Source organism: Dasypus novemcinctus, chromosome 14, assembly GCF_030445035.2.
Source record: "Dasypus novemcinctus isolate mDasNov1 chromosome 14, mDasNov1.1.hap2, whole genome shotgun sequence".
In the NCBI taxonomy this organism is placed as follows: domain Eukaryota; kingdom Metazoa; phylum Chordata; class Mammalia; order Cingulata; family Dasypodidae; genus Dasypus; species Dasypus novemcinctus.
In genome coordinates this window covers 95,758,810-95,784,818 of record NC_080686.1, presented here as the reverse complement: position 1 = coordinate 95,784,818, position 26,009 = coordinate 95,758,810, and the positions used below count along the sequence as shown (strand labels likewise).

At 51.7% G+C, this 26,009-nt stretch overlaps 1 protein-coding gene across 1 annotated transcript in view; it reads left to right on the top strand.

The window, feature by feature from the left end:
* Positions 1 to 420: 420 nt before the first annotated feature.
* The window catches only part of KCNQ3 (potassium voltage-gated channel subfamily Q member 3), a 338,886-nt gene continuing 313,297 nt past the window's right edge, over positions 421 to 26,009 (top strand). Inside the window, 2 exon segments of the mRNA XM_004464870.5 lie at positions 421 to 542; positions 544 to 995. Of these exon segments, the coding sequence (XP_004464927.2) occupies positions 495 to 542; positions 544 to 995 (500 nt within the window). The 5' untranslated portion in view covers positions 421 to 494.

Below are 26,009 nucleotides of genomic sequence, written 5' to 3'. Positions count from 1 at the left end.
GCGGGACAATGGGGCCCCACCCCGGCGAGGGAGGGAGGGGAGGAGGCGGCGTGCGCCTGGCCCGCGGCGCGCTCGCTCCTGCTGCTGCTGCTGCTGCTGCTGCTGCGGGGCTGAGGCTGGAGCGGGCGGGGAGGGGCGCGGGTGGGAGCGCGGAGGAGGGAGGCGGCGGCGGCGCGTGGGGCTGGCGCGGGCGGGCGGGAGGGCGGCTGGCATCCGGCTCGTAAATAAACTGCGATGCTGTCTCGGGCTGGCCGGCCCGGGTGCCGCCGCCGCCGCCGCCCGGGAGCGCCGGTGCCAGGCTCCCGCCGCCGCGCGCCCTAGCGCCTCCGCGGCAGCCTCGCGCGCCCTCGCGGGCTCCCGCAGCCCCCGGCCCGCGCCCCTCGGGGTCCCGCAGCTGACCCACACGGGATGTGACCCTCTTGCCCCCCGCCCGGCCTCCCCGGCCCCCCGCCTCTGCCTGCTCTTGGGGCTGGGTGGGGAGGGGCGCGCGGATCATGGCATTGGAGTTCCCGGGCTTGCAGCCGCCGCCGCCGCCTAGTCCACGCACCCCGAGCGCCCCTTCTTCCCCGAGCAGCAGCGGAGAAGGCACAGCGGCCGGCGGGGGCGAGGCAGATGGGGCTCAAGGCGCGCAGGGCGGCGGGGGCGGCCGGGGGCGGCGGCGGGGGCGGCGGAGGCGGCGGAGCCGCTAACCCCGCTGGGGGGGACACGGCGGCGGCCGGCGACGAAGAGCGGAAAGTGGGGCTGGTGCCCGGAGACGTGGAGCAAGTCACCTTGGCGCTCGGGGCCGGCGTGGACAAAGACGGGACCCTACTGTTAGAGGGCGGCGGCCGCGAGGACGGGCTGCGGAGGACCCCGCAGGGCATCGGGCTCCTGGCCAAGACCCCGCTGAGCCGCCCGGTCAAGAGGAACAACGCCAAGTACCGGCGCGTCCAAACTTTGATCTACGACGCCCTCGAGAGACCGCGGGGCTGGGCGCTGCTCTACCACGCGCTGGTGTGAGTACCGGGCCGCTCCGGGCGGCCCCTCGGCCGCGGCGCGACTGGGGTGCGGGGGGGGGGGGGGGGGGCTCTGCAGCCCCGGGTGGGAGGGTGCGGGGTCCTGGGTAAAACCCCGAGGCGCTAGCCAGCGGAGCTGGAAACCCGCCCGCCCTCGGGTTGTTTCTCTGTCGTGTGCGTTTGTGTGTCTGAGCCGCTCTCGGACGGTGGTCCCAGGGCTTAGAAGAATCGAGCGTGGTTCCGCAGCCAGTGTGGAGATTGCCCTGACATGAGGGCGCCCGTGTGCGCGTTTCTGGCACCTTCTCGGGGAGTTCGTATCGGAGCGTAAAGAAATTCTGTGCTTTTTCCTGTTAATCTGGGGATTGAACAGGATGAAGTGGATCTTTCCGTGAGCGCTGTGTTTCTGCCTGGGGTGGGTCCCTTTTCTTGGGATTGCTCCTGAGTTTAGAGGACACATCCTGGAGTTGGGGGTGCCCAGAACCGGGTGTGTGTGCCCCCTTTTTGCTTGCTTGTCCTGCCTTTCTTAGGACTCCACCCTGGAATAGAAGAGAACCCGGTGTTGCTGTAATTCGGGGCTTGGACTGATCCAAACGCCTGCCTTTGGGTTCTTTTTAGGGACTGAATAGGAGTCTGTGTGTGCGCCTGCGTGCATCTGTCTCACAGTCTCTAAGCCTGGACTGAGGGACTGGAGCTTAACAGGGTCAGAAGTTGGAGACCAAGGCTTCGGACTTTGATACCCCCCAGCCTCAACCCCTGACCCTTCTCTTGCGTTCACCTGGGCAGGGGCCCTGGAGATGTGAAGAATCCCTGGCTGGAGGTTTGCCCTCAGAGCGCCCTGCTTCTAGAAGGAACCTGCTTGCTAGTCAGCTTGCAACTCCATGGCTGGAAGGGAGACGGAACTCTGTTCTGCACCGGATAGGGTGCAAAATCCTCCTGTGTTGGAGGAGGAGGGTATGAGGGGTGGTGGCTCCCTACGCCGGGCGGGGAGATTTGGTCCATGAGCACATGCTTCAGAGCTGGCAGGGCCCTTCCAGCTCTCTCTCTCAATGTCATCCTCATGGAAGCTGTACTTTTTTTTAAAATTAGAGGCTTGGCAGGGAATTGGCCATGGCCTTGACCTGTCGTGCCTTGATAGTGGTTTGTCCTCTCTGTTCCACTCCAACTGACCTGTGACCAAAATGGCCTGAAGAGGTTCAGGGAATCTAGGAGTTCACCGACACCTGCCAGTCTTTTCCCTTGGAAACGCTTTTCCAAATTTGGCCACGAGGTGGGGGCGTCTGCACAAGACCTGACTTAGCAACAGGTGTCTTCAGAGAGGTTAGGGCATCCTGGGGAGGGCACCTCCGGGAAAGCAGAAGAACCCGCAGGAACGGGAGGTGGCTACGCAGGAACGTGGATTTGGGGTGATGCAGACTTTGGTGGCTGCAGGTGTGTGTGTGTGTGTATCTGAGGGTATTGGTGAGGATCTGGCAAGTGTGTGTGTCTGAGGGTGTTGGCGAGGATCTGGCTAGAGAAGAGGTTAGCAGTTGCTCTTTCATTTGCTCTCTCCAGGGAGGTTAAAAAGGGGGTTAAAATACATTCATCTGCCCATCTCTAGCACTGCATTTAGTTAAATTGAATTGAAGTTCAGTTGGAATAGTTCATATTTTAAAAAGGCACAACAAATTGCACACAAACATACGTGACTCAGATGTCCTCTTGCACGTAAGTGGTGTTCAGTACGGCTGACTTCAGTATTGACTGGCTTCAGGACCTGGGGTCCCTTTGGATCTTTTTGGCTCCCTTTCTCTTCTCCCATCTTTCTCGGCTAACACCAGCAGCCCTGCCTTGCCCAGTCTGAGGCTGAGATAGCCAAAGCCTACTATCGGCAGAGCCTCAATTTTATCTGTCTCTAGAATCATTCCATCACCAGGAAGCAAGTTTGAGAATGCCAGGACCTGTGGCCTCATTTTTCCAGGAAGGACCTAGGAAAATTGGAAGTCAGATACTTAGTTAGTTACTTTCATACATGCAAATGCATTTAAATCATTTACTCTTTCCCATGATCTTATGAAGTGGAAATCTGTTTCATAGGTGAGGGTATGAAAACTTTAAGAGATAACATGATTTGCCCATCAGCAGAGCACATGCATTCTGGAATTATATTTGAATGCAGGTCAGCTCCATTTCTGAGCCTGGATCCCGGTTCTGGCCCTCTGCCAATGATGGCAGGACTTGGGCATTTCACGAGATGCCACTCGGTACCCTACCCCTGTTGGTAGTTCAGGGCGCTTAGTAATGCCTCTGTCTCCCCTTTCCTAGCTCGCAGCTGGCACATGGCTGGTGGTGGAGTTTGGGATCAGAGCAGGGGCCCATTAGAACTCAGGGAACCACAATGTTAAGGAAGTGCGGTAAGAGGTAGAGTGGTGGTGGGACTGTGGGTTCTGATGAATTGGGTTGGGTTGGGTTTGAACTTCTGCTATTGAAGCATGCCTCATCAGCGCATGCATCACTTATCCTTCCTCCAGCCTTAGGAGGAAACCCAATCAAGTGGACGTAATTGATGATTCAGGATTTTGCAAGGCATTGAAATTCGTGGTTCGGAGCATCCATTAGCCTGTTCTGAGCTGTGGCTAATGGCATAAGGGGATGAGGAGATTGGGCTGGCCAAGGGCTCACAGTCCAATGCTTGCATTTTGTTTAAATGAACCAGACTCATGAAATGAGAGTTTTCTTTCTCTGTCCTAAAGGTAGAGTACAGCAAATGAGAACTCAAAGGCCCCCCCCTTCGCCTTTCTCTCTTAAACACCCATCTCCTGGTTTCTTCTGGGCAGTCACCTTCACCTTGGTCCATTTTGCATGTGCCTTGTGTTTATCTGTTGGCTGTGTCTCCACTGAGCTGTAAGCTCTTGAGGGCAAGGTCTATGTCTTCATTCTTTGGACTTCTCAATTTTCATGGCCTGTGTGGCATCTGCTGAAGGCAGGAATGGAAGCATTCTGTCAGGATTCTGGTTAGCCAAGACCTTGCTATAGACAGTGGTTCTATTATCATACCAACAACAACGGCAAGTAGCCCAAGTCAGCATTATCAAATTTTAATGAAAAGCTCTTGGAAGTCCTAAAATTGGCTGTAAGGAGGGAAAGGAAGTGGGGAACCATCTGTAACCTCTGCGAAGCTGATCACTTCTCTGCTTCTTTAGCTTCATGGCTGGAAAGGGGTTTGGCATTTATGGAAAGCTTTGCTGGACTTGGAGTTCATTTGTGGACTCTACCCTAAGTCTCTGTGACTTTGCATGAGCCACTTAACTGTAAGTTGGGGATAATAACACCCTGTCACAGGCCGGTTTTGAGGTTTAAAGGAAATAACATATACAAATGCAATTAGTCCAACAAATAGCACTAGGTATTTATTAGTTGAATCTGAATGAAGGTGGCCTTAAAAGTCACCCACCTGGCACTGTGGCTGTCATAGGCTCTCCAGGAACTCTCCTTCCTTGCCTTTTTAGGGGTGAGATGCTGGCTTCTTGTTAGCATCCTTGCTGTGTTGGCACTGTACAAGCATCCGGCTGCCCTGACCGTATCTCCAGGGTCAGCAAACACTTCTGTTGACACACCAGGGGGAAATGATCATGGGCAATACCCACTTATGGCATTCTCGAGGTGGGCTGGCTCCAGAGACATCTGCCAGGCAAGACTGGGTGGTGAGAGACAAGGACAGGCATCTGCTCTGGGACGTAAAGGGGAGTTGGGGACCTGGCTAGTGGAGTTAGCACGTTGGCTAAAGGGTCTACAGTCCTTACGGTGGAGGAGAGACACAGCTTTGGGATGAGAGAAATTTGGGTTCTTACTCACTTTGCCTCCTACGGCTGCTGTGGTCTTGGGCGAGATGCTGAAAATCTGAGCTTGAGTTTCTTCACCTGAAAAATGAAATCACAAAATTATTGGCTCTTGTGAAGCTAAGAGCACCTTGAGTGGAAGAGATGCTCACTAAAAGGTAGTTATTTGTGGAGTACTTCATGTCATTCATTCAGTGAACAGGTATTTCTTGTGTGCCTTCTCTGTGTCAGGTACTCTTCTAGACATTGGGGATATAGCAGTAAACAAAACAATACAGAACAATTCTGCCTTGTAGGACATTTACTCTAACAGAAACATCGTTAATAGTAACAGAAATCTGAGGGTTAGGTCTACCTGCCAGAATAGAAAGAGTCCCTTGGACAGCATCTCAGCCTGTCCTACAATCTGTAATTTATCATTGAAGGGGCATAATTTTTCTAGATAATGAAGGCTTCAACTTTTTCATTTAATGCATTTCCCTTCCCCCTTCCCTCCCTTCCTCTCTTTCTTACTTCCCTCCCCTTTCTCTCTGTCTTTCTCCATCTGTCCATTCCTTTTGCCATTCTCCTTGTCTGACCCTATGCCTCTCCCTCTCATCTCCCGCTCATGTTGGTCTTCACCATTCTCAGTCCATCCCCACCTCTTTTCACCCCACTCATACCCAACCTTTGCCTTTCTGCCCCTATTCTTGCCAGTTTCCTTCTTAATATTGAGAACCAAGGATTTTGAGAAGTTGTCCGCCTTTATTCAGTGGTAAGGGCAGTCTTTGGGGTCAGACAGAGCTGGGTTGGATCCAGCTCCGCCATCTCAGTTGTGTGATATGGGGCCGTTGGCTCAACTTTCCTGAATCTCGGTTCCTTTAGCTCTACAATGCCCCCCTCCCAGGGTTGTGATGTTTAACAAAGGTGATGTGTACAGAACACCTAGAGATGGCCTTGTAGACACTCTGTAAATTTGCCCCCTTCCTGCTTTTTGCTTCCCTTCCTGATCATGTTTACTCTGCCTTGGTTTACCCATCATAAAATCCATGCCCATCCCTCTTTTTAATAATCCCCTTTTATGTTCCTCTGTATTGTTTCAGCTCCCTGCCTTCCTCCCAGAACTCTGCCTTAAGGCATTTTCAAACTCCTCCAGAAGAGCTGAGTAAGGGGCTGAGAGCAACAAGCCCAGGCACTAGTGGGGCCGTTTCTGGGGGCTGGCAGGTGTTAGGTACCAGTCGTTCACTGTCTAGGAAATGGGCTCTCACCAGGGGGCCGTCAGTGCTGGGAGGGAGGTGGGTGCACGATGCCCCTCTTTTCAGATGAATGAAAGCACCCGGGAAGTCCGGATGTGCCCAGGCTCTCACGGCCGCTCGCATGGCCGAGCTGGGATCCCACAGGGTCTTCCGCCCACGAGGTGCGCTCTTCACCATGTCGGTGGTTGTCTTCAGTGGCAGGAGGTGTGGAGTCAGGTAAGAGAACAATTGAAGCGCCGCCCCGCTGGGGGAGGGCTTCATGGCTGCTTTTCGGCAGGGTCCCAGGGGGAGGCTGTGCTGCTGGTCCGCAGACCCCCAGGCTTCTCAAACTGACAGGCCCGCGGATTCCTGGGCATCTTGTTAAACTGCAGATTCAGATTCAGGGGGTCGGGGCCCCGAGCCTCTGCATTTCTCAGCAGCTCCTGGAGGATGCTGGTGCTGCTGGGGCAGGACCCCCCTTTGCGTCCCACGGCCTGGGTCAGAGGTTTGGATGGCGAGCCCGGGAGAGCTTGCTGACTCCTTCGCTGCCAGCCCAGCACTCTGCAAGCCTGCAGTGTGTGCCTCCTCCGTGTCTGGCCTTGTGCAGGGTTCGAGGTCTCTGTCAGTGAGCCCGGTGGCCGTCAGAGTGCCCCCAGTCTAGCTGGAAAACAGACAGCTAAGTGCAGGCGACAGGGGTTGTGAGGGGATGCTATGGACGATACTGGAGCCAAGAGGAGTCCCTGGGGTGCGATGGGACCTAATACGCAGTTGTTCAGAGACCAAGGGGGCTGAAATCGATAAAAAAGAATTTGTGGAGCACCTACTGTGTGCTCGGCTCCAGCCACGCTCTGCAGATACTGACTTTTCCATAGCCTCCAGATGCCCTCTTTTTATTCAAGGAGAGTCACAAATAGGCATCATGGAGCATGGAGCAGATACAGGGAAGGAGGTGGTCCATTCCTTTCCATGGTAAAGACATGGCAGCAGGCTTCCTGGAGCAGGTGATTTTCTGGCCAGGTGTTTTAAATCATACTTTGCAAGAGGGTGGAGCAGCTGCCTTCAACAAACAACTCTAGCATGAGAGGAAATCTGTGAAAATCATGTCTTCCTCCTCTTCTGAAACTAGAACAGAAGGAAATGAGTTTTTGAATAGAGTGAAGAACATCTGAAATAAGAAATGACTGGAAGCTTCCTCTCCCACAGGCTTACCCTCCACTGGGTTGTATCTGCCTGGGATCACTTATCCCGGCATCTCAAGGTCAGCTGCACTTGAAAAGCACCTTGGGAACTTTGGGGGAAAAAAGATTTTGCGATCAAGGTAGATTGAGTTAGGCAAGGATCATCAATAGACTCTAAAACCTTTGGGTGGAAGTTTTTTTTTAGGGAATAGGATATATACTATCATCCTGAAGATCGCTTATTAATTACAGAGGTGGCAAAGTACCTTGAGAGAGAGAACTGGCTGATTTCACCAGAGCCAAGTCATCCAACCTGTGTATCTTGAGACATTCAGTCATTGTCAAGCATATCCCCAGCTGTGCCTATAAAAGGCCTGAATCTAATGACACACACCCAACAGGCACATTCGGATTGTGAGAACTTCCCTTTCAGAGGATCTCTGTCGTGCAGGAAAAAGAGACATGAGCAAATTGTTTCCAAGGAACTGAGTCTCCGGAGGCATGGCGACCAAATGCAATGCACAATCCTTGATTGGTCTTGGATTAGAAAAATAGAGAATAGTATTTGTATAATTAAGACAAGTTGAACATGGATTCCATATCAGACAAGATTATTGTATCAAAGTTCAGTTTCTTCTGTGTGATAATTATATTGTGGTAAGGTAGGTGAATGTTCTCTCTCGTTCAGAGCTACATGGCACCGTGTTTTGGATGACGTTATCATGGGGCCTGCAGTTTACTCTGAAATAAGTGTATTAATTTGTGTATCCTCACAGAGAGGCAGGCCAACACAGAGAGAGAAGCGAATGTGGCAAAAATGTGAACACTTGGTAAATCTAGGTGAAGCATATGTGAATTTGTATTGCATCGATCTTTCAACTTTTGGATTTTTTTTTTTAAGAAAAAGTTAAATATAATTTTTAGAAAGAAAGCTAAACTCATACCAAGACAGAAAGCCTGCACGTGGGTACTGAGGACAGACCCCACCCCACAAAGCGCGAGCCTCGGTCCACGGCCCCGAGCCAAGCGTTGTTGGCCCTCAGGGGATGCCTGTGGATGCCAGCGTGCGGCCAGGCCTGCCTGAGACCTGGTGGCTGAGCTGGACAGGGCTTCCTGGATCCATGGATTCTCTATAGACCGAGTCACAAAGGTCCTTTCAGCCTTGGGCTCTGTCCAGATGAGGACAAAGGTGGAATAGAAAGGTGCTGCTTAGTATGCTCAGCTCGTTCATTTGGAGGTCGCTCGCTGAGTCCTGGGAAGGGCCAAGCCTGTCCCAGTCTAATGAGGGAATTGAGCCCCGTGTTTTCCCTGTGGGGACGCAGACTTCCTGTGTGTAGTTTACAAATGAGGAGTGGAGTAAACCCTCACACTCTGCACTGGGCTCCAGCTGGCTTCCTCTGGAGTGTCTTCTCTCCCTGCTGAGGACCTCAGGGCTGGGGTTCCCTTTTCTTACTCATCACCCCCATCTCCACCAAGAGCCACGCAGAATCTTCTGGACTCCATTGAGTGGGGGCAAATAGAACCAGCATATCAATAATCAGCATTTTTATGTAATTTCATAGTTTATACTGTCACCTCTAGGGCAGTGCCCTCTGTTCAATGTCAGGGAAATCTGCTTTGCATTTGTTTTAGTAATGATAACTGCTAGGTTAGTTCCCTTTTAACAGATCACCAAATTTGGTTTTCCTAAGCCAGTGTCACCCCTGCACAGCAAGCAGCCCACACAGAGCTTCTCTGCCGTTGGCCCCTTCTGTTCTTCTGTTCACAGCAATTGGAGTCAGTTTCTATCCTTACTGATCTCTTCTTGGGGATAGGGGATGAAATCTTATCCTACAAGACTTGAAAATACTGAGCTAGGGGAAAATGCTCATCTGGTCCAAGCTATCTTCTCTAATGGAAAATTACTTAGCATTATCAAGCTATTTATCTCCCTACTCCTCCCTTTCCTAAAATCCCAGCTTTCACTTTGTCTGATACCACATGTGACAGCGATGGTACGCTTCTCCACTTGCTGATACCAGTCAATAAAACGAAGCCAGCAGGCCTTAATAATCTGCAAATCTAATGGAACAAATCAGCGGAAGTTACTTAACAACAGTTGATGGGACTTGGGGGCTCAGCACTGAAGGACAAAATTGGCAGATAACAAAAATGAGAGGCTGTGAGAGCTGAACGGGTGTCCTCCCTGTAGAGGAGGGGAAACTGAGGCCCATGGCACTTAGAAACTTGCCTAAGGTCACAATACTGGCAAGGGGAAGACTTCAGCCAGCCGTTCTTCCAAGGCGGGCTTGCAGTCATCCACGCGGGCTTGCCCCTGGTCCTCTGGCAGCTGGGGGCCAGTGGAACAGCGTTGCTTCTGGGTCTGTAGCCCTCTTAGGAGCAGAATCAAATCCCAGCCAAAGTGCAGTTTTGCTTGATGGGCTGGATCTTCACTTTATTGCAGAAGGGCTAGAGATGTTAGGATTTTTTTCCAGGGCAAAATGGTTATTGCTCAGGGATTTTTTTCCTTCTTGATTCTTGCAGGTCCTTTATGAATGAACAGAAGGAAGATGAAAGGCAGGTAGCGGCTGACTTAATGTTTTAGGACAAAGGTGTCAGTTGGCTTCTTGCCAAGGAGAGGTTCTCTTCTTGCTGAAATTCTCAGTTCTGGGATCCCATTTTCTCCAAACCAGCCCAGTCCTCTATTGGTATGGTCTCTGATCGCCACTGAGTTCCGTGCTGAGTCAGGGCAGGCCAAACCATCATGTTATGGTGACTCGTGTTTTATCCACTTGGGTTGTTTCAGATGGCGTCTCTGGGGCACACCACCGTCTGCTCAATGCATGGCCACCCCGTTTCTTAATATTTGTGTTAATAAGAGTCACTGGCATTTGGAAGAGCATTTCTCTGTGCCATGTTGGGTTGGCACTCTAGGTGGCTTTCCTGAGGTGTGGCCCAGGGCACAGGGGACACTGGCCCAGCCGTCAGGGAAGAGGAGCTCTTTCCCCAGGTCTTCCGCCGATTCGCTCTGGAGTCTTCACCCCGTCATTCCGCTTCTGATGGCTTCGGATTCCTCATCCCTGCCTGTCCGGCTGCTGAGGGCAAGTGTGCCCGGCAGCATCCCAGGGCAGAGTGGTAATACTGTATCTTCTTAGTGTGAGTGGTTTAGGAGGTGATGCCAAGAGAAACTGGGGAAGTCGGGGAGATAGGAGGGAGAAGGTCGACTGCAGCAGGTGCATTAGCAAGCCGGTTACAGCGGGGGCGGCCGAGGCTCGGTCCCCGGGGGGAGCCCGGCAACACGTAGAGCAGCCCAGAGTCAGCCTCACCTCCAGCCTGTCGCTGGCTAAGTGCCCTGGCCAGAGGCCTGACCTCTTAGAGCAGTGCCTTAGCCAGAAATGCCAGGCGCCCACCCGCAGGGGGCGTGTGTTTTCAGAAGGCCACCTTCGGCAGGTGCTGCTGGCACACAGACTGGCCTGCGTTTTCCCAGTGGTTCTTAAGTACGGGAGGTCTTGTGGCCTAAGGGTCACAATCATTCCGTAGTGTTTTGTTCCCTCGTTGATTTTTCACTTAGGATAGCCATTCGGGTAAAAAGACAAAACAAAAAACAAACGGAATGAAACGCCTATAAAGGCGAGTCGGTGCCTGCCTTCTAACGTGCGCTAACCCTTCGAGCTCTTGCCATGGGCTGGGTTTGTGTGGGCCTCAAGGCCCGCCGTTGCCTAATTCCTTAGAATCAGGAGCCGTCACCTTGCTCCGATTAGGGTGTGCGCGTATGTTAGTGATTCTCACCAAATAAAACAGTTATTTTAAATAAGCCTTAGGAACTTCAGGCCCGCTCACACTATGACTAGGAATGGCTTTTGTGATACTTTCAAAGAATGAAGACTCTTACTAATTTATAATGTGAGAAACACTAGCGTTTTCAAAACACGGTGAAAATAGATATTCCAAGCATTCTTACAAACACATCTTTTTTTGAGAGAGAGAACAGCGGAACCTCGGTTGTGAGCCGTGGGCTGTGACTTCCGCCCTGTGCCTCAGTCCTGCTTTCCTGTGGAGGTGAGAGTCACCTTTGTGGTATGGAGACACTGAAGGAAGTAGTGCAGTTTCCCCTTGCACTCTTCTTTTGTGCTATAATTCCAGGACGTTACCTGGGTGGGAAGAAAAGTCGTGGAAAAATGTCGATCCTTTAGGTTTGATATACAGGCCCCCGAAGAGCTGAAGCTCAAACTCCAGGCAGGCGGGCTGGCCACTCAATCGACCAAGGTCATGCGAGCCAGGCCTTGGCCAGGCACAGGTGAGGCAGGGATGCCCTTGAGGAGCTCACTGGCAAGTCGGTAGGTAAATAATTGCAAGGCGGCCGGATGCTCACTCTACTATCTGCATACACTGAGTTTACTTGGGGCCCAAGTAAAGTTGTCGACGCTGTGTAAGAGGGTCAGGGAAGCTTTCCATCTGCAAGCAGTGGATTTCATCAGGTACACAGAGTTGAAGACCATTTCTTCCTTCATTTCCCAGAGTGTAACACTGGCCAGGCCTGTGTCACGGAGTTAGAGCTCAAAGGCTTGATTTATTCTCCTGGTAAAGGAGAAGTGCTTAAATTGTTGTAAGAGAAAGCAGGCTCGTAAAACCTAGATTTGGGTGAACCTTGAATTGGGTTATTTAAAGGGATCGAGGAATTGTTCCCCAGCTGTTCATTTCATACCTGCGGGCATTCGTTTCCTGCAGTCCAGAGCCTAAAGCAAGGCTTGGCGTACCAGAAGGTCTTGTTGGCAGATGGACACAGTGGCAGTCCTGAAGGGACCTAGTGCCCAGTCTAAGTGGCAGAAGCAGACGTGGCTGTCGGTAAGACCTGACTTGGAATCCTGAATCTACCATATTTTTAGCTGAGTAAACCCCTCAACCAGCTTAAACCTCTTCCCTCATTTGTAACATGGCACTTGGTTAGCCAGATGGCTGTTGTGAATTAAATGCGAGGCTATAATTCAGCCCAAAGCCTGGCCGTGCTTCGTGGCAGGCGTCTGGTGAATGGTGGCTCCTTCCTCATTCTCGCCAGGCCTGCCGAGGTAGACATGATGGCAGTGAAGAGAAGTAACGCCGACGTCGTGTTGTCTTTTCTACCTTAAGGGTCTGCTCATGAACCTAAGGAGGTGTGTACGTGTGAGTTCTGAAGTACTGCTGTGGCTTGTGGAAGCAGTTTGTACAGAAAGAGAAAAAATAGGCTTATAAAATGGAGTTTTGCTCTCTGCCCCAGGTTTCTTAAGAACACAGAGATGAGAAGAAACATGTTTACTTAGACCACGTGCCCTCCAGAGACAGGGAGTAGAGGGGAGGGAGGGAGGGTATGGGGGAGGGAGGGAGACAGAGATGAAAGAGAGAGAAAGGGAGAGGGAGGGAAGGAGAGACAGAGGGGGAGGGAGGGGAGGAGGAGGGAAACAGATGAGAGAGAGAGAAAGGGAGAGGGAGGGGGAAATTCCTTAGTTTCAAATAATAACAGTAATAGAGCAGTGGTATCATGCCTCCTGTTCTTTATCGATGGCTCCGTCCCGCTAACCATTGAAAACATGTTTTGTCAGATCCTGTGACAACACTGTCAGGTAGGCCTGGTGCCATGTCAGTCTTCAGACTCACTCTGTCAACGTGGATGCCCCGCCCCAGACCGATCAAGTCCTGTGGCTGTGTCACACCATGGCTGAGGACCCGAGCTGAGACTTGAACCCAGGTCCTTTTGTTCCAAGGCGAGCCTGGCTTTCTCTGCTCCCCTTCCCGCTGCCCTCATTTGATGAAGCAGCGCTGCTGCTCCCATGACTTCCCTAAGAGGCAAAGGTCAGGCCGTGTCAGCAGGGCAGGTCCACTGCCACCCAGCCTGGACAGGGCAGGAGGGGACCGTAGGTTTCCCTGCACATAGCACTGACCCAAGCTGCTTGCCCCTCCCCTGCGGTGGCCGTCGGGACTGCTGTGATTGGCTTAGACCCATCTTGATGACCCCTGGGAGCCGGGCACGTGGCCAGCCAGCCTGTGTGGGGTCGTGCTAGCTGGGAGAAAGGCGGAGAAGTGGCTTCTGAGGAGGCAGCTGATGCTGGGTGACCAGGACCCCAGCAAGAGGCTGGAGCCGATGACCGAGGCGTATTTCTCCCTGCTCCAGTCAGTGCCAGGCCCCCTCCAGCGGCTGCCTGGCCCGGGTCTCCGCAGTGGGGCTCTGAGGATCATGTGCTCACTGCCTTCCCACCCCGAATCAGGCAGCCTTGCCCACTGCCATTTCCCGGGCGGCCTGTGGAGCCCAAAGAACGGCCCGGAGGTGATTCATTTCGGCTGATTGCAGCTTCTCTGTTAACTGTAGGTGGCCGCTGGGGGTGGGTGGGAGACTGCTCACTTCGTGGCCCTTCTCTGTGACTCGCCACGTACTCGGGAGAGGGCATGTTGGGCCGTAGGTGGCCTAATGGAGTGGACGTGCCCTGGGCCCGAGTGAGGACGCCTGAGCTCTTGTCCTGGGCCCGTCCACCCCGTCACAGAGGGCTTGACAGGAGGCAGGTGTGGATGGATGCAATGTGGCCTTCAGGGACCTCAGTGCCCAGATGGGAGGTGTGTGCACGTCTGCGCAGCAGGGTGGCCTGGTGGCCACAGCGTGGGCCCTGCCATCATACGCGGGGGACACCCTCACCGTGCCACCCATGGGGCCTCCGGGGGGGCCTCAGATTCTCCCTCGGTGAAATGGGATATGACCTTCCCTTTGGATGGCACCATGCTGTCAAGCAGCTGGTGGCACAGTGTTGTTGACATTACTCTCAGACAAAGGCAGGTTGTAATACGGGCCGGGTGTCCAAGTACTGGCAGACTGCCGTGGTTTAGGTCTGAGACGCAGCTCTGGCAGGCTTCCTGGAGGAGGCAGCCTTTGATCCAGACATGGAAGGATGAGATGGTATCAGGGTCAAGGTTAGGGCTGAAGGCAGAGGGCGTAACTTTGGCAAAGCCTTGGCGGTGAGAAAATGCATGCGGGAAAGGCGTGATTCGTCCCATCGGGCTGCGGTGGTCCTGATGGAGTAAGTGGGTGGTGAGAGGATGATATAGGAGATGTCGTTGGAGGAATAAGACTTTCCTTAACTGTGAAATTGCTGAGTGACTTTGGGCAAGAACTCCATCCCTCTGTGCCTTTCCCTCTTCCCTGCAGAAATGGAGTGACTGGGTGCTTTCTAGGGTTTCGCCATGATGATGCGTTGGTGTTAATGGATGGGACCATTGCTCGGGGGCAGAAATGTCCCTGCCTTGCAGGGTGCTCGGCATCCTTGGCCCTGCCCCCAGGATGCCAGGAGAGCTGCCGGTTGTGACAAACCAAACCACCCCAGGCTTTGCAAAGCCTGCGACGGGGGCAGCGGCACCCTCGGTCGAGGACCACCCGCCTCGGTGATCACCAGGTGACTTCTTGCTTTGAGGGCCGCGTCCCCGTGGCTGCTACTTCAGGCCCCCGATTCCCTGTGTTTAAAGTCCGTGATGAGCCAGAGCCAAGCACGGCTGCAGGAGGCCGAAGGATTTATCAGCCTTGCGGGTTAGAGGGCAGTTTATGGTGGTGGTTTATGACTTCGGGAAAACCCAAACTGCTTTTTGAATTGAAATGGTTTGGCTCAGGTAAAGGATCCACATCTATCATTTCAAAAGTTGGGGGAAAATAAAAGTTACCCAAACACAGCGCGCATGCGTGCTTGCTCTCATGCATACGCACGTACATACGCACACCCCGAAATCCCCAGGCCCCAGTGTTTGGAACATTAATTAGTGTCACTGCATGAAATAAATTAAGCTGGGGACCTTTTTGCTTCCATATGGATAAAAAATAGCTCCAGGAAACGCTGACATCAGAAACGGCAGATGCAGGGCACAGTTTACTGGGACATCCCCAAGAACAGGACCCCCCCAGGCTGAGGAGCGCGCTGTCCCTGTGCTCAGGCTTACGGGGGCTTGGTGAAAACATGCCCTCGGTGTCAAGAGTGGAAAGGTGCGTGGAGCAGGGGCTCTGGGGCGAGGCCGTTCGGGCTTGATGCACTTCCCTGCATCCATCTCCTTCCCATCTGTAAAATGGGTGCATTCACAGTACCCACCTCACAGGGCAGTGGAGAGCGGGCCTGGGGTGGAGAGAGGTGAAGCAGGCAGAAGGGCACTACCACGCGGGCGCCGGGAGCGACTGGTCTTACGGCGAGGACGATCCATCAAGGCGGAGGGAGAGGAAGGCAGGCAGTGCCACGTGGGGCAGGGTGGACCATCCTGCTTGGAGGCAGCAGGGAGGCCGGGGTGAGCCGAGGATGGGGACATGACGCAGCGGGTGGACCATCCACATTTTTGCTTGATTCTAAGCTCCCCTGGGTTTTACAACAGGTCAGATTTCTCTTTGGTAAGAATGACTTTGCTGCTGGGAATGAATACACGTGACCCTCAGTCGTTCCACGATGGCAGTCGAAGTCCGCCGTGGCTTACGTTCGCTCAGCTCCTGCCTGGTGCTCTAACCCACCAAGCGCTGCTGAACTCGGCTTGTTTTATCCTCTCTGTGGCAGTCGAGGACACACGCTCAAGAGAGGTTCAGTACCAGGGTCCCGCCACCCTGCAGCGCCCTTGACAATGCACCTCTCTCCCGACAGTGCTGGTCCTTCCTTCCCTGGGCTCGGGGGCCCCCGGAGCGTGCAGCGCCAGGGCTGACATCGGTGCTCACGGCGATGTTGTTTCTGCTCCCAGTAAAGGCCAAACTGAGTGCTGGAAGTGACTCAGCAAGAAACAGAGATTGGGGGGAGGGGAGGAGCTGTGTACAAACATTTGCAGAAGATTAACAATTTGAGTCCACCCGCCCATGCCAACATACTTGGAAGTTTGGGAACTATTTTTAGACCATGAAATCCAAATGGCACAGATCGTGGGCGGGAAAGATGGAAATGCAAAGAACAGCTTTGCGGGCTGCGGCCAGAGATGGCTGTGCTGAGTTCCTCCCAGGCTCTAAAATAGAAGCAGGCAGAATGCAGAATCCCCAGACACACGCCTTCCTCCCCGGCACCTTCGCAGGACTCAGGCACCTGTTCTCCGAAGGCCTGGGAGAGACCTGCGTGGTGTGGGCTTGGCACTCTCCCGACCCCCCCGAGGGCCAGTGACAGAAGCCCAGCTCCAACCGGCGGAGGAGGCGGGGAGCTTGTTGGCGCCTGGGTTCCAAAGGAGGTCAAGAGCAGCACTGGTCTGGGGGCGCAGCTTGGAACGCCGGGCTGGGGGACTGCGGGGACGGCCGCTGTCCCCTCGGCTTCACGGCAGACTTTCCCTGGGTGCTGGGTGACAAGGTCACCCGCAGGGACTGATCTTGAGTCTTTGGTTCTCAAGTAGGGGCCCCTTGTCAGTTTCGTTTGGCTCAGGTGCTCACTGTTGGACTCCCTTTCCCAACCTGCGGCCCGGCGGGTAATAAGAAGGGTCATGAAAGAGCAGGGCAGCCCCTGCCAGGTAGGGGACACAGTGGCTCTCAGGAAAAGGGTCACGTGCTCGTCAAATCACGACAGTAGTGATGGTCATTCTCGAGCATGGCCATTCCTCCAGGCTCTTTGCCAGACTCTCTACATGTTTTAACTCTTAATTCTCAAACCCCCACGGGGTTAAATGAAATTAAATGCAGTTAGATGAAATATAAATTGATTAATTACCCTGCAGGGTTATTGGGATGACAGATGAGATGATATTTATAAGTGTTTTAGAGCAGTACCTGGTGGGAAGTATATTTGCTAAGTGTTAACTTCCTTTTCCATCCCTTAAAACTGTGTTTATTTTTATTCTTATCAAAGAAATGCACGCATGTAACTCAAAGCCCACATCGCACGGCAGGTTTAAAGTGAAAGGGCCATCCTGCCTCATCCCCAGCTCCTCTCCCCAGCGGCAGCCTCTTCCTCCTCTCAGGTCCTCAAGCTCCAGATGGCTCTTTCCGCTTCTAGTCACCCGTGTGCTGCTCCCTCCTCCACCCCGTGGTCTTTCCCCCTCTTCCTTTCCCCCACTCTCTTCCTCTCTCCAGTGTCTTCTCGGCATCTCTTTAAGGAAACCCTTAGCATCTTTTATTGGGTACCTTTATTAGGATTCTTGCCTGCCTGCTCTGCTCTGTATTAGAGTTATTTCTGGCCATGTTATCCCTTATTTTTAAAGATCTCTTTCTCACCTATGTTAGTTTCTGAAATCCTCACAACATCCTGAAAACATTTAAGGTTTTGGGTTCTTATTTTGTGGCGAGGTCATCGGAGCATCAGAAAGATTCCAAGATCCAGTCAGAGTCACGTGGCAGAGTGAGCTCCGCGAATGAGCTTGCTCAGGGCCAGGTACCCCCGCCCCCGACTCCCCTCTATTTCCCTCCACTGGGCGCCTGCACCCAGAAGGGTCTTGGTATGTATGTGCCACCGGGTTGAAGAAGACATGTTCATTGTCATTCTATGCGTTGGCCATTCCTCGCTGACTTTTCCACTTCGATTTCTTTTATTTATCAATCACTGCCCTCCGCCCCCAGTCCTCCTCCCCTCCGCCCCCGCTTCCTGTGCTCGCTCTCTGCTGCTCTCTGTGTCCATTTGCTGCACGTTCTTGTGTGTCTGTCTTCTTTTCTCATCTTCTCTTTAGAAGGCACCAGGAATTGATCCTGGGACCTTCCGACGTGGGAGAGAGACACTCAGTCTCTTGAGCCACCTCAGCTCCATGGTTTGTCTTTCCTCTGTGTCTCTTTTGTTGCATCATCTTGTTGCGTCAGCTCACTGAGCGGGCCTTCTCTTCCATTCCCAGGAATGGAACCCTATTTGTTAGAGGGGAGCACAATTGCTTGAGCCACATTTGCTTCCCTACGCTTTGATTTCTTGAGGGCACTCTGCACTGGCCACTCACACACACACACATGTATGTGCATGCACGCTCTCACACATACCCCTCACATCCCTCTAGCTTTAAATTCACCTCCATTTTTATAGCTTCCTATAAATCCTGATTTTGTTTGGGAGGCAGCCTGCTTGTAACAAGCCACTGGTGGTTTTGTCCTCCCGACACGTGGGGAGATTTATGGGCTTGGAGATAGAGAACTTGCCTCCTGTACTGTCAGGAATGAATATACATCACTTCCCTCACCAAATAGCTTTCGGAGTTGCCGTAAATCCTCTGGAAATTACCTGCAGTTAACCACGGGTCGGTCGAGTGCCGATAATTGCACGTTGTCTGGACATTTCTGCTGACACGTAGACATAGTCTCGTCCCCTTCCTTTACCTGAATGATGTCATAGGGCTACAGAATTTTGGAGCTGGAACAGGTCTTTGCAACTGGGCCCCCACCTCTCCATTTGTAGGCTCTGAGAGGGGAGGGGGCTTGCCTGAGGACGCACAGCTTGTCTTGCAGTCTTCAAGGGGCTGCTGTGCATTTCAAAGTAGGCTGCTTTTAGGCAGCGCTAATGTGTGGCCCGATGCAGTTGGCCAAGCTGTTTATCCCAGGACTTCCCAAATTAGTGATTAATTGGGCACTGATCTTATTGGCCACTGTTGAAGCATTATCTTGACAGGAGCTTAAGGTTGGCAGGTCAATGTCGGGATGGGTGTTACAGAGAAACAGGGACCAGAAGGTCATCTGGTGTTTTTCTTGCATTGATAGGCACAAGACGCTGGTTATAGCCTGAAAACACACCCTGGTAATTCCTGGGCTTTTCGCACTGAGCTTCATGCTGGGAAGTGCTCCCAGTGGCTGGGGGAGGCCAGGTCAGAAAACCCTGTAAAGGGCCCAGGTTCACCCAGGTGGAGAAACGCAGGTTTAGTGCTGGGGCTTTGTTTTAGTTTCCCAGCTGTTAAAACAAATACCGCACAGTGGGGAGACTTGACAACTGGAAGTTGCTGGCTTGTGGGTTGCAGAGCAAGAAGGCTTGCTTCCTCCTGGAGTTGGTATCTTCTGGCTGGCAGGCAGGCTCTGAGGTTCTTCGACCTTTCTGTCACACGGCAGGTTCTGGGCAATGTCTTCTCCTTTCTCTTGTGGGTTCTGTTGGCTTCCTGCTTTCAGCTCCTCCCTGGGGTGTCTTGTCTTTCCATGTCCAGTTCTCTTTGTTCATAGCAAAGGCCGGCCGCCATATTGAATTAAGGCCCACGCTCACTCCATTTGGGCTCACCTTAACGAGAACATCTTCAGAGGTTCTGTTTACAAAGGGGTTCACACCCAAGGACCAGGGGTTGGGACAAATGTATCTTTTGTGGGGGACACGATTCAATCCCCACACCTACATTCTCTTACAGCTCCTCTGAGAAGGAGGGATAGATGAATTGATAGTATCATCTCCATATTTTAGCCACCATGGACTCTGGAGACAGGCTATCTTGCTTCAAATCCCAACTTCCTCACTTACCAGTCGTGTCTCCGTGGGCGAGTTACTTAACCTTTCTATGCTTTGGGTACCTGATCTGAAGAAAGGAGACCAAAGTTGAACTTGTCTCAAAGGCTTAGCTTGAGTATTAAATTACTTGAATTGATAAAGCTCTAAGAACAGTGTCTTATACTTATTTCTTAAAATAGATGTTAAGTGAAGAAATAAAACAAATAAATGGGGAAAATGAGTCTCAGAGGGGCTGGGAGAATGCACCACGTGATATGGCAGAGGCAGGAGTAGGATTTGAAGCCAGGACCTCTGGTAACCACCTCAGACCATTCCCCCTGTATCCTACTACTTGCTGCAAAATCAAGAAACTGAATAAACTAAAACCAAAACCATCTGCCCAGGGGTTCTCAATGATTTGGAGATGAGGTGATTGCTTTCAAAATCAGCACTTCCAGTCCGGGCCAGCGTATCCTGCGTCTGTGCGTAGGTGCGTGTCCAGGGGTGGGGTGGGGGCGCTGATAGTGGTGGAGTGTAGACCAAGCCGCAGTGTAGACCCAGCCTCTTTCCTCAAACGCCTTTGAAAACCAGGACCTCCTGTCATCAGTCTGCCCTGTCGGCATCTCTGTCCCGGCCCTTTCTCAAGTCCTTCTCAGCGCTGTTTTTCAATTAAATTATTCTTAGCTCTAGAATCTACCCAATTAAAGAGGCAATTTTCCGTACTTTCAGTGGAAATGATTGCTTACCTGGGCTGGCGGGGCCTCTGGCAGTGAACAGTACAGGAGCGGATATCCCAGGGCCAGCCAGGGCCATGTTTCTAATTGGTGGTGTGTGGGCGGGTGGGTTGGGGAGGGGGTGATTTCCAAGGTGGGGAGCTTTCTGCCCAAGGGAACCTGACAAAGGAGCAGGGCGGCCCTCCCCTGCCCCCACCGGCTTTATTTCCAGAGGTTGTACTCAAGCAGCCTTTAGTGATAGCTCCAATTTGTAATTCTAATTTCCTTGGAAATAGGGCTAAATAGAGCATTTGTCATTCCTCTCCATGCGGATTACCAGCCCCAGATGAGGATTTATAGCTTGAACTGCCTCCGCCTCCAGTGGCTGGAGCCTTTCTCTGGGGCCAGAGGTTCTGTGTGGAGCACAGGTGGGGGGCCTGGCAGGGAGGCCTGGCTGTGCTCAGTTAAAAATACCTCCAATATATTTTTTTCTCTCTAAATATGAAGCTGCTAAATCATCGGGCTGCGTGGCCATGAATAAAATAAGAGGCCAGGCAGTGATGGCTAAAGAGATGAAGTGCTTCCGGCAGTATGGAAGTGGTCTTGAATTTATCCTGGGGGAAAATGCTGTGGCTTCTTCGGTCAGTTGAGGGGAAGCAGAGCCTGTTAGGGGCACACCAGGTTAGCCCACTGGTCCTCCAGCAGGCTTTCCTGGGGACTTGCGGGATAGGAGAAAGAATCTGGGCCATCCCGGTTGAAGCCAACATTGGAGCAATATGGTTTGACCCTGAGAGCCTGGTCCCTGCAGTCGTTTGTCATTCTACAATAGATTTTATTTAGCATCTACCTGCCACCCCATGCTCGGCACCAGGGAAGCTAATGGTGAACCCAAACAAGACTGTTCTTTCACTTCATGTGCTGCCAGATTTTGTCTAGGTTCTTGACTCTGCTGCAGAAATGAATTTCAAGTGCACGTTGGGTGAGTTAGTTTATTCAGGCAGGGAGGGATGAGAAATGGGAGAAAATAACAGATCGGGGTCCCAGGTAGAAAGGAAGGGGTTGAAAAGGGATGAAGAGGGCTGATTTACAGGCTACAATTCCCCATTGTAGATTAGAAGTCCCCAGGTTTACTTGTGTGGTGATCCAAGCCGGGGAGAAGGCAGCCAGAGTCGGAGTCTGGAGGTGAGAGCGCATGCTCAGGCCTCATACCTGCTTTTTGAACTGTTAATTATTCCACCCCTTTGCTAATGGCAGGGGAGGAGTTCCAGCTGTTTGCTGTTTTGATTGATTACCCCACCCATCAATCCCTGAGGAGGATCCAGTGATAAAGTTCTTGGGGAATATCCCAGGCTTCTCCTGGCTTCTAGAAGAAGTCTTTGTTCTGAATGGCAGAATCTTGGGGAGGGTCTTCCCGTAGGCGTCTTGGGGGTTACTGATATCCACGTGGACTCTCTGCCAGGTTCCAGACCCCTCTATTGATTCCCTATCTTACTAGCCTACTTCGCATGGAGCTTATAAGCTCAGTGGGGGAAGACTTTATTGAAGGAATCACAAAAATAAATGTAAAAGTACAATGATGATAAATTCTCCAGAAGAGAAGTTCCTGATGCATAAAGGGATGTGGCCTCCTGCGAAGTTGAGAGGGGGGCTTTCCCGATGTTGGAACAAGCTCTGGAGAAAGAGGACTTTGGTTGTTGGGGAATGGAGAGGAGATTCTAGAAAGAGGTGTGTGGACACCCCAGGTACTGGTCTTGGCTGTACCCCAAAGTAATTATGACTCTTGACAAGCGTCTTTCCCTCACTGGGCCTCACTTGTCCCATCTATAAAATGGGGCTAGTCCTTGGGGTTTGTGGTGAGGATGAAGAGGTAAGAGCAGATGGGGCCTCGGCCAGGCCAGATGACTTGGACTGAGTAAACAGAATTTGGATTCCTTGGTCTCAGCGTACTTCCACTTTGAGCAGCTGTCATCCATAGTCTCTGTGGGAGATGGAATGATGTGCCCCAGTTTAGATGTGTTCTCATCTTAATCCCCTTCCTGTGGCTACGGACCCATTGTACGCAGGACCCTTTGAAGGTGTTATTTTTTAAGGTGTGGTGAACTGAACCAAGAGGGGCCTTAATCCAGGTCACTGCAGGCCTTATAAGGAGGAAGAAACCAGAAGCCAGAGTAAGAGAAAGCCACAGGGAGGAGCTGGGAGCAGGAAGTGAGCGGGAACCACAGGAGGACCCTGTGAGGGTGGCATCCCTTCCCCTTACAGGTGGGGAAGATGCGACCTGAGAGGTTGGGGACCCTGCAGGGTCACACCGCAGTAGAGGACTTGAGGAAGTCCAAAGCCCCTGCATTTTCTCTGCATACCCTGCTGCAGAGGAAGGTCACATGACTTACCTGAGCCTCAGGTCCCCGAATGAAACCTCCTAAGGGGATGTGAACCACAAATGCGTGCATCTGTTTGCTCATTCCAGATGTTGCCAGCTCCTTTCGAGGTGCAGCTTCTCCAGGGGGGATCTGGGCTTTTCTGGTGTCTCCTGGGTGATCCTGGACTTCAAGGGGATGGCCAGAGGCAGGCACTCGCTCCCAGCTGCCCAGGCTGAGGTGGTGTGCCTGGTGGCTAAGCCTCAGTCCTGGAGCCAGCCACTTGAGCGTTAACCTTGTCAGCCTCTCCCGATGTCACAGTGGCCAGCTTAACCTCTCTGTGCCTCAGTTTCTTCAACTGTAAAACATAAATAATGATGATTTCTGTAAGGCTAAAAAAGCGTTCTGAGCAGTGTCTGGTATAAAGTAATCACACAATTCATTCAATAAATACTCTTTAACCACTATTTACCATTGTTCTAGGTCAGGGGCTCTCAACCAGGGAAGTGCTGCCCCCACAGAATATTGGCAATGTCTGGAGACATCTTTTATGGTAGTTACCTTCCCTCTTTGGGAAGTTAGAAGAGATCAGTGTTTCTCAAAGTGGGTTCCCAAGACTAGCGGTTTGAAATCGCTTGAGTGATACCTTATTAAAATTGAAGGGTTCCTAGGCCCTCTCCCAGACCCACTGACTCAGAATCTTGGGAGCTTCAACCCAGGAATCCTAATCCAAGCATGTGTAAAAAGCCTGAGTAAATAAAAGTTTAGTCTATTTTTCAAACCCAGTTTCTTGTCTCCCTACCCCACAGCAAATGTGGCTTCTAAGCAATTCTCTAAATATTTATGTTTATAAGCAGGAATATCTTTTGATTTTTATGGGAATAGGAGCATGGTGTCTTGTATCTTCCCCCCTCAAAACTTAACATTGTGTATCTTGGCAATCCTTCCTTAATCATGTACACAAACCAGTCTCATTTTTTTAAAACCAACATGGCAGTCCATTGTATGGGTTCACCATGTTTTATTGGTATCAGCACAGATTGTTTCAGGCTTTTGCTAGGGAATCTTCATTTTAAACAAGCACCAGGCATGGTTCTTATTCACATGAGGTTTGAGGACCTTTGGACTAGATTCAGTAAGACTAATAATTTGCCTTTCTAACAAGTCTCAGAATGCTGGTTTGTGGTCTGGGGACAACTTTGAGAATTCGTTGGATGTCACTAGACCATTGGTTCTCAAACCTGGCCACATATTAGAATCACTAGGGGAACTTTAAAAAATACCAGGGTCTTGGCCCCATCAGAAAACCAGCTACATCAGAAACTGTGGTGGTGGGCCCAGGGTCTAGTAACTTTCTTGAAAGCTCCCCAGATGATTTTAATTCTGGCGGAGAGCTGTGCTCTTCCAACTTTGCAAACTGAGGCAGTGCCTATTAAGTACAGACTTGCATAAGATCACCTGGGTCTTGCTAAAATGCAGATTCTGATCCAGGAGGTCCGGGGTAGGGCCTGGGGGTCTCCGTTTGTGACCACCTCCTAGGTGAGGCCAATAGTGCTTAGCAAGGGACTTGACGAGCCCACGAACAGGTGCAAGCCAACGTTAGCAGGAGGAGCACAAGATTGTCAGTCATGCCTGAGCTGGCATCCCCATTGAATTCCCCCTCTATTAACTGGGTGACTTGGTGGGAAATCTGTGAAGTTCTCTGAGCCTCACATTCTTCATCTGCAGAATGCAGCATCTCCTTTCATCTTCACAAGCTTTGTGCATACCACTTAGTTGGGTTCTAGGACACTCACTGCCTTGGGAATCTTGAGTCTGGAATGAAACAAGTCGTGCTCCTTCTGTCCTGTGCAGAGACCGCTGTCTGCTGTTCTCTTCTTCCTTGGATCCTTTCCTTTTCACAGTCAAAGTGGACCTCCAGCTCTCCGAAATCTGGCTTTTGGGTTGCTCCTCTTTCTCTCCCGTCCTCTCCTCCCTTTATCCATCACCGTAGTGTTGACATGTCTTCTGTCTCTTGAAGTGTAGGTCCTGGCTACCTTGAGTATATTTTGAACCTTGGACAATGACACATGGTGTTGGGCAGAGGAATTCCCCATTACAGCGTGGCTGCTGACTGGTGAGGAACACTTGAATGGGGGAGTGTCTGTTGACCTCTGTGTGCCTTGGGAGTATAGTTTACAATCTCTTTGTCACTTGCATGTGTTAGAAAAGCAGAAATAATAAAATTCTTGTTCCCCATTGCTTCAAGGCACTTATCACTTTGCTACAAATGGTTTCCTCATTCTAACCTCATGGGCTTGTAGCTTCCACCCATCCCTCAGATGGGTTTCCCTGGTTTCAATCTCTGAATTTAATGGTTTCGTTTAATGAGTGCCAAGAAAGATATTGGAAGTAAAAATCCCCCGAAATCTGTAGAGTAACTTATAGAAATGTAGATATAGAACTGTGCAGTGGACTTCAAAAACGTTTGTTAAGATAACTTGAAATTCTCAGGGTCTAGTTTATACTGATCACTCATTGCTGCTCAGTCCATAAGTAATGTTCCATGGGATAAATTTGTACATGGGACTTTTGAACCTGGGAAATCTAAACCTGCCTGAGAAGCAAGTGTGTGTAGAGCTTGGAATAATGGGGACCTGGCATGAGGGCATCAGGTGTTTGGGTAGTCCAGGAGTATGGGAACTCTTTAAAGAAGGCGCAAAGGGAAGCTGAGGTTTGCCTCCATCGCAGTGTGGCTGGCGCTGCCTCTAGGCTGCAGTGTGCTTGAGTCTCTTCTTCAAGACCCTGCCAAGGTACAGCCCAAGCTTCTGTCAAACCCCTGGTGACAGGAAATGAGGCAGCTCAGATGCCTGTGGAAAGTGTGACGGAGACCACGTGTCCTTCCATCATCTGAGCTCATTCTCCTTGTCTCCTTCCCCAGTCTTAGTTCCTCTCCACGGGCTCCACAGGGTAAGACCAGACCACCCAAGGCAGGGGCTTCCTGCCAGCCTCTTGCTGTCCTGCATCACTTCGAGGTGTAACTGGCCCATTGCCAAGCAGCCCCTCCCACACGCCATGGGATTGTCCCCTGTGGAGGCAGTGTGGCTAGGTGCCCCTCGGTTCTGAGTATCTCTGCTCAGAGGAATCAGAAAATAACTGAGGGTCCCAGTGGGCTCCTGCACTTCTTCAGTGGAAGGGTGGATGGACAGGGGCAGGATCAGCAGGGGCAGAGGCCTGGAATCTGTCCCTGTTTTCTCCTGCATTTGGAAGCCCCTGAAGAATTCCAAGGAGAGAGACAATTTTTGTCCAAGTGTCAGGGATAGACTTAGTATATCTACTGGCCTGTAAAAGGTTGTAGATCGAGGCAGGGATTCTAATGATATACTATATATGCCTGAATAAAAGGCAATTTTTTCCCCAAACTTTTTTCTCAAAGAAGGAATCATCATTTAA